The sequence below is a fragment of the Dipodomys ordii genome, unplaced genomic scaffold (assembly GCF_000151885.1).
Source record: "Dipodomys ordii isolate 6190 unplaced genomic scaffold, Dord_2.0 Scaffold29, whole genome shotgun sequence".
Taxonomy (NCBI): domain Eukaryota; kingdom Metazoa; phylum Chordata; class Mammalia; order Rodentia; family Heteromyidae; genus Dipodomys; species Dipodomys ordii.
This window is the reverse complement of record NW_012267245.1, coordinates 7,700,293-7,708,361: the sequence shown is the minus strand read 5'-3', so window position 1 is coordinate 7,708,361 and position 8,069 is coordinate 7,700,293. Positions and strand designations below refer to the sequence as shown.

Here is an 8,069-nt window from a genome sequence, read left to right as displayed (position 1 = left end):
ACCTTCCCAGCCCCTAGTCTTCCTTTTACTCAAGAGTCTGAAACCATCTTGTAAGGGTGAGAACATAGTTTGCATGTGTACATGTATGTAGCTTTCCTTCTATTCATACTCTGATGTCATCTTGCGTTTTGCTTGTCTGTTATGAAGGTACTTATTTCCTTACTTCCCCAACTGAAACATATCTTCTGGTTCTCCTACTTGAAAAATAGTACAAAACTTGCTTTCAGAATAGTACTGTGCTACTCAAAATGTGGTTCACAGGCTAGCTGCCAGTTTTTAACTGTTATTGATTCATGGGAGATAATCAATTACATAACTATGTCCACTTTTTATATTATCTGCTAATTTTTAGTAGCAAACTTCCTCAATAAAGAAAGCAAGACATTCATTAACATTTAGATACAAGTTTCCCATGTTACTAACCCGGTCCTTTTTATCACTGAACTAAATGACAAAAAAGTAACAAGTATAATGATACTATCAAGAGATAATCAATCTGCTACAGTATAATTATTAGTCTGTACATTTCAATTATTTAAACCTAATCCATGTAAAAAGAAGAAAACGTACATTAAGAAAGTATCTTCACACCCCAAACTCAGTCAACCAGACTGTCTATCTGTCTCCCCCCCTCTCTCTTAGTTTCTTGTCAGTAGTGAGATCTGAACTCTGGGCCGTGTGCTCTGCCTTGACTTTTTCTGCTCACGGTTGCCTACCATTTGAGTGGCTCCAGTCCCACCTTTTTGTTGGTTTAATAGAGGTAAAAGCTTTGTGGTTTTGTCTGCTTGTGTTGACTTCAAACCTCGAATCTTGGATCTCTGCACAGCTACTGTCATAGGCATGAGCCACCAGCTCCTGATCCCAGTTTCCATTAAACTGCTAAGACATCTTTTTACTGTCACTTGAACCTAACAGGAATGCCACTTATACAATTGATCACAACAATTCAACACACAAGAAATAAGATGCAGAATCTTAGCTCAAACAATATTCACTTGAGAAAAATGTCAAGCACATCGAATTACAATAAATGAGACTGAATAAAAATATACTGTTTCGTTCTTTTGAACCACTTTTCTAATCATTAACAGCACATGGATATAATATAGAAATGGGTTTCAAAGTCTGTAAGATACATCTCATCATGGTAAAAGATATCAATAATAAAGTACTAACGTTTTAGCCTATAAAATTTAATAAAATATTAAAGTTTTAGCTTATACTGACCTCATTCAGACATCGTTTCTTTGTGAATATATTTCTGATAAACGTTTCTTGAACTTCTTCCTGCTTCACCAAATACTGCCAAAGCCTTTTCACAGATAGTGCTAGATGATGTTTGGATCTACAGAGGGATAGTAAATTAAATGATGTGCTTTGAGATTTCTGACTTACCTGACAAGTCCTGGGTTCTATACCAATGTTTACTGCAATTAAGTATAACCACAGTCATCCAGTAGAACAGTTCACAAGCTTTTTCTTTAAAGGACCAGAGAGTAAGTAAATATTTAGGCTTTATAAACCATATGGTTTCCATCACAAACACACAGCTCTCAGGTGTATTGGGAAAAGCAGCCATACAGCCCTGATGCAAAATGCTCCAAAATATGAAACTTTTAAGTTGCTGACATAGTACTTGGAAACTTTCTTTCAGATTCTGGAGCACTCTGGATTTTTGATTAGGGATGGTTCACTAGTAAAGTCTACAGAAATGTCCCCAAATCCCAAGCATTTTGGATAAGGACATCCAATCTGTCACATGCAAATGACCAGAATGGATATGATAAAACAAACAAACAAAAAGCTTTATTTGCAAGAGCACGAGCAAAAGGGCTAGACGGGGCCTGAGTGGCCGGCCACTGTGTGATGACCCCTAAGATGGACATGGGCTGTTCTAGGCTTCCTACAAGTGGGTCAGAATCAGAGCTGCTCAAAAGTGCTTTTGGTAAACATACCTCCAGGTTGTCTAATATTTTATCATTATTATCTCAAAATATTTCATCTAGTTTTGAGGATATTTCAAGAAGTAGGGCCTCAAAATATGACTTTATAATAGCATTTTGTAGCAACACAAATGTAGGCATTCCATTCAGCATACATTATATTAAAATTGAACTGTGTAACTTAAGGATAGAAATGGAAAGGGGAATAATGGGAGAGAGTGATGGAAGGGGTGATGTTGATCAAGGTGCATTGTACACATAACTGACATGGAATTTTAACCTCTCTGAACAACTTCTAAATAATAAATTATTTTTTAATTAAAAAGTGTTTTCTGTAGACACGTAATAGTCCAGAGACTCCGCCACTAATCAGCAGTGAGTTGACTTGAGCAACAATGTTGACTATAACATTAAGCGACTAGACACTGCTTAGCTTTTGTAGCACAACTTCCTAGAGGAAGCGATTACTGCACTGATTTGACTTTTGCTTCAAACTTTCTCTTTTATGGACAGTAAAACAAAAATATCAATAAGCTGTGGCCCAAATGCCAAGTAGAATCTGCCTCATCATTTACAAAGAATAAAGTTTAATAGACTATAGCCAAGTTACCCTCTTTACATACTGTCTACGTTTGCCTTAATCCTACATTGGCAGAGTTAAACAGAAAGGAGAAAGATGACCCTCACAGCCTAGACTATTTACACTCCACCCTTGCCAGGACAGCTTGTACCACATTACACAAAGGCACAAATTTGGACCTACAATTGAAAATTAAGCCTGGTTCTTAAAAACATCTTTTCTCTCTTTTTTAGCAGTCGCCTGGTTTAGTAAAGTTTCTACTTAAGAACAGTATCTACAGGAAAACATACTTGAAAGGAGTATTTGTAGGTTCCAGTAAAGCTTTATGGCGGAGAATTGCAGGGCCTGCAGACAAACTCTCTTCAGACGTATGACTCGAGATATAGTTTTGAGGTGGTCCACCATGAATTTCAAGACGTCGGAGAAGAACCTGTTCCCAACACTGAAGAGTTTTCAGAACTGCGTGACAAAGAGGTGAACTGACTGGAAGCTCTGAAAAGGTAAAATATAAGTGAATCAGTTATTTTCTGCAGTAAAATGTTAATTCAATGGTTAGAACCTTGAGATAGGATACTAACACAATTTAGCGTGGAGAAGTGGACATAGACTCTTGTAGAGGGATAAAAAGATGTCATAAATCTGTATAAACATTTGAACACTACTGCCTCTCACTTTAGTTTCAGATAAAATGTACCTAAAGATTACAAAAATGTATGTGCAAGGAAAATTAATTACCTGAAACTGTTATATCAGTCCAAAGGCTAAGAGGGGGAAAATAAATTGCTTTCACTTTTGAATTAGTTATGCCATACAGATCTGATTATCTGTAACTTTAAAACTTGCTTAGAGGGGCTGAGAAGATGGCTCAGTGGTAGAGTGCTTGTCTTCCATGCATGAGGCCCTGGGTTCGATTCCTCAGTACCACATAATCAAAAAAAGCCAAAGTGGCGCTATAGCTGAAGTGGCAGAGCACTAGCCTTGAGCTGAAGAGCACAGGCCCAGAGTTAAAAACAAAAACAAAAACCAAACTTGCTTAGAAAATGAAAATAAACTTTTGTGAAAAGTTAAAATAAGGGTACATTGTCCAAAAGGAAATGCACTCTTTCCCTAACCTATGTATCCTCTGTGTACATCACCTTTATCCTTTATAATAACAAATAAAAGATTAAGAAAATAATTTTTAAGAAGTTAACAATATTTGCCATGAAACTCAGCACTTTTCATTTGTACCTTTTCATACTTCTGACTTCTGGTCCACTTTCAACGTTAATTTCTACCTCCTCATATCTAAATATGCTTATACTGTTAGCTCTTGTTTTTGTTTTTAGTTCTGAAAATGATCTGCTGATTCATTACAACAGAACAAGATTCTTTCCATCATTCCAACACAATCACAAAAAATTTCTGGTTGATGTGTTAGTGTTTAACTCATTACATGTTCATTATGCATATGAAAAAACAGTTCTCAGCTGAATCTCTAAAAAGGTAAAATGTAAGTGAGCCAGCTGTTTTCTTCAGTAAAATGCTGTCTTCTCCTATATACCCATTTCCTCCTTTGCAGTTAGTAACTACGTTCTAGGTCTGCTTAGTTTCTGTGTCCTCCATTATGAAATCTCCAAACACTGAAAGAGATGAGAAAATCCTGCTATCATTATCCACGTAAGATTAGTGTCTCTGATTTCAGACACTATCCTCTTCATGTATCTAATATTACAATGCACTAATTTAAAGGTAATTTCTTTAGTTAAAAGAAATATGTCTCTTACTATAGGACGTTTTTAAGCTTTTCCTTCAATATTTAACCCAAATCACTATCACATTATTCATATAAAGACATTTATTACCTGCAAGATCATGACCTGCAGAGGGATAGAAAGTCTTCAAATTGTTGAGCACCAATTGTACCATAGCCAACCGCATCAAAGACCAACTACAAATAAAAAAAAGGTAGCTCGATTGAAGATTTACCTAGGGATTTATAAGAAGATGCCACCCTTTCAAGTAACAATTTCACTTCTAGAATGTACTCTAAAGAGGAAACATACATACACAAAAAGAAAATAATATATACATACAGTTATTCATGCCAGCATTACCTAAAATAGCACAGCAATAAAAAATATAGGTCAAACTGTCCATCTACCAGTAGAGTACTGGCTAAATGTAATTTTAAAGTATGGAATTTTAAGGTAATCATAACTAAGAAAGCTCTAAGTGTTAATATGGAAAAATGATGAATTAAATAATTTTTATTAACTATAACAGGTTTCAGAAATTATGTATGGTGTGACATTTTCTATGCAAGAAAACAGGAGAAAGCTAACACTGGCAGCTCCTGCCTATTCTCCCAGCTACTCAGAAGGCTGAGACCAGGCAGAAAAGTCCATGAGACTCCATCTTCAATTCACTAGAAAAAAAAGCCTGACTGGAGGCAAGGCTCAAATGATAGAGTATTGGCCTTAAAGAAGAAAGCTAAGCAAGATCATGAGGCTTTGAATTCAAGAACAGAACTGGCACAAAGGAAGAAAAGAATGAGAGAGAGGGAGGGGAAACAAAATCACATAGACACATATATTTATTTTTGCAACCAGAAAGACAGCCAGGAAATAATTATCTGTAGATTCTGTAGAAGCTATAGAGAAAAAAACCTGAGTGGAGGATACAAAAACATAGCACTTTTTTTTTTTTTTTTGGTTGGTCATGGGGCTTGAACTCTGGGCCTGGACGCTGTCCCTCAGCTCTTCAGCTCAAGGCAAGTGCTCTACCGCTTGAGCCACAGCGCGACTTCCAGTTTTCTAGTGGTTTATTGGAGATAAGAGTCTCACAGGCTTTCATGCCTGGGCTGGCTTTGAACCGCAGTCCTCAGATCTCAGCCTCCTAAGTAGCTAGGTTTACAGGCATGAGCCACTGGCACCCGGCAAAAATATAAGATTTTTTATTTCATATTTCTACACACTGATGTGTTTTAGGAAGCAGGCAACGAGGGAGATTGACTGAGTGGGTGAGCTTGATAGGTTGGTTACATTGTACGCACGTAGGGAAAAATGTCATAATAAAATTCCCCTTGTACAACTAATATATGCTAATAACAATCTAAGTAAGTTAAAAAGTTTTTATTTCCATTTCTCTTTAATTTCGAGTGGAACACACTGCTTAAGGTATGGGCTTTTGTTTCTTAATTGTGTTTAAATTTACCATTTATTTCCCATCTTATTTGCAACATCTTCAACATCTAACTTCTTTCATCTTGCAAAACTAAAATCTACATTAACTCAATAATAACCACCCTCTTCCCTCTAGTCCTGCTCTTGGCAACTGCCATTTCACTTTTATTCTCCATGCATCAAGAACCATATGAAACTTTTTAGGACTGGCTTTCTTCACTTAGCACAATGTCTTTCAGACTCATCCTTGTTGGACCATGTTTTTAAATTTTTTTCTTTTTTTTTTTTGTGTGTCAGTACTAGGGCTTAAACTAAGAACATTAGCTTTTTCTATCAGGGCTGATATGCTACCATTTAAACCTCAGGAAATAAAAGTCTCAGACTTTCCTGCCTGGGCTGGCTTCAAACCACAATTCTCCAACCTCACATACCTGAGTAGGTAGGATTACAGGTGTGAGCCACTGGCATCTGGTACTTACTAATATCTTACTGTACTATTGTTCTATTAAAGACATTAGATTTTGTAGGCTGAAATCATTTATCTTAGGCCCAAATGGCAAAGCACAATCCAAGAGCAAGATTTGTGGGAATTGATACAAATGAAAACAATCTATTTATCAATAATCAAAACTTGAGAAATTACTAAGGAATTTACAATTTCAACTATATAAATGTTGAGTTATATTATAATTCACCAATAATTAATTTTACATACAAACATTATATAGGTCATAAAGATGTTTAAAAAGTTATGAAATATTCCATACCTATATGAATTTGAGTTAGAATGCTCTTGAAGGTGAAAATCTGATGCTAACACATCCTCTTCGTTATCATCATCATCACTTTCCAGACTCTCCTCGGAGTCATATTCTGGTCTACTTTGGGAAGGGGGTAGAAAAGGCTGAAACAGAAAAAGTTAAGCAATTTATCTAAACACCTGATTTAATACATTGAAACACCTAGCGTGACAGTAGCAGCTCACTCCATCTACAGATATTTCAATATAGGGAAGCTGCCTTTAATGTAACTTAGTTCTACTTCTTTATTCACCCTGAAATTCAGCAAAAACTTTAACTATCCATTATGCACCACAAAGTGTACTTGATATGAAGAATTTTTGTTTTTTTATTTCAGACAGGGTCTCTCTATGTAACCCAGCTTGGTGTTTTACCCTGTGATTTTCTTCCCTCAACCTTCTAGTTTTATGATTACAAACCTCTGAGATGTAAGAATATTTTAGATGGATACAGCCACTGCCCTAGGAGAGTTTTTACTGAAGTGGTAAACAGAAACAAATAACAAAAAAAACTAAATAAAAATTACATTAAATACTGTGAAGAAAATAAAAGAAGAGATAAAGAAGAACAAGAACTAAAATATGCTCATCATAGAAACCTTTTTGAAAAGTGGCACTTAGTGGGACCTAAAGGAGCGAACAAGCCATATAACAAGTAGGAAAAAAATCATTTTAGGCAATGGAAATAGTACACAGAAGCAGTTTGGCAGAAGAGGACAAATGTTAAGGCTAATAGTAGATGAACACACCAGCAGTGTCACGCAGGCCATGGTACAGAAGTGTAATGTGTTGCCAATACTGAATTTTAGAGAAAGGGTATTGAGACATCATTCAGATATACTAAAACCACTTTTTTATGAGAAAAAAAGTCATATATCAAGAGTAGAAATAAATAGCAACTGATTCAAGATCTAGAAAGCAAGAAAATGTAAGGAAAAATCCCAGCACTCCAGAGACTGGGGTAGGAGGATTTCTGAGTTGAAAGCCAGTTTGGACTACATAGTGTGACTCTGATAAAAAAAAAAAAAAAAAGAACAAACAGTGATAGAGGCAATTAGGCAAAGGAAGGGAGAAAGAAAGGGAAGAAAAAGAGAAAAAGCAAATGACTCCTGAGCTTCTAGCTTAAGCCAGCTATAAAGATGAGGCTACCATTACTAAAATGAGAAGATTTTGGACATGAAAAGGGAGATTTTGCTGGAGGCATGGTTCAAGTGGTAGAGTGCCAGCCAAATGAACAAACAAGCTACACAGCATAAGACCCTGAGTTCAAACCCCAGTTCCACAAAAAAAAAAAAAAGAAAGAAAGAAAAGGGGGTGTTAGGGAAAATGAGTATCAATAGCCTGCATCTGAGACCAATATTCTTGAGTCAAGTAGAAGAGGAAAGATAAAGAGAAAATGGAAAATTAAAAAGGAATAAACAGCATGGCGCTAGTGGCTCACGCCTGTAATCCTAACTATTCAGGAGGCTGAGATCTGAGGATTGTAGTTCAAAGCCAGCCCAAGCAGGAAAGTTCCTGAGACTTTTATCTCCAATAAACCATTCAGAAAACTGGAAGTGGCTCAAGTGGTAGAGTACTCACCT

General features: G+C 36.2%; 1 protein-coding gene across 1 annotated transcript in view; it reads right to left on the bottom strand.

The window, feature by feature from the left end:
* Dmxl1 (Dmx-like 1) overlaps positions 1 to 8,069 on the bottom strand; it is a 114,541-nt gene that overhangs the window by 32,920 nt on the left and 73,552 nt on the right. The window contains exons 28-32 of the mRNA XM_013016020.1: positions 7,236 to 7,284; positions 6,455 to 6,591; positions 4,368 to 4,453; positions 2,814 to 3,015; positions 1,228 to 1,345 (exon numbers count right to left, since the gene is read on the bottom strand). Coding sequence (XP_012871474.1) covers positions 1,228 to 1,345; positions 2,814 to 3,015; positions 4,368 to 4,453; positions 6,455 to 6,591; positions 7,236 to 7,284 — 592 coding nt within the window. The remainder of the gene's footprint in view (positions 1 to 1,227; positions 1,346 to 2,813; positions 3,016 to 4,367; positions 4,454 to 6,454; positions 6,592 to 7,235; positions 7,285 to 8,069) is intronic.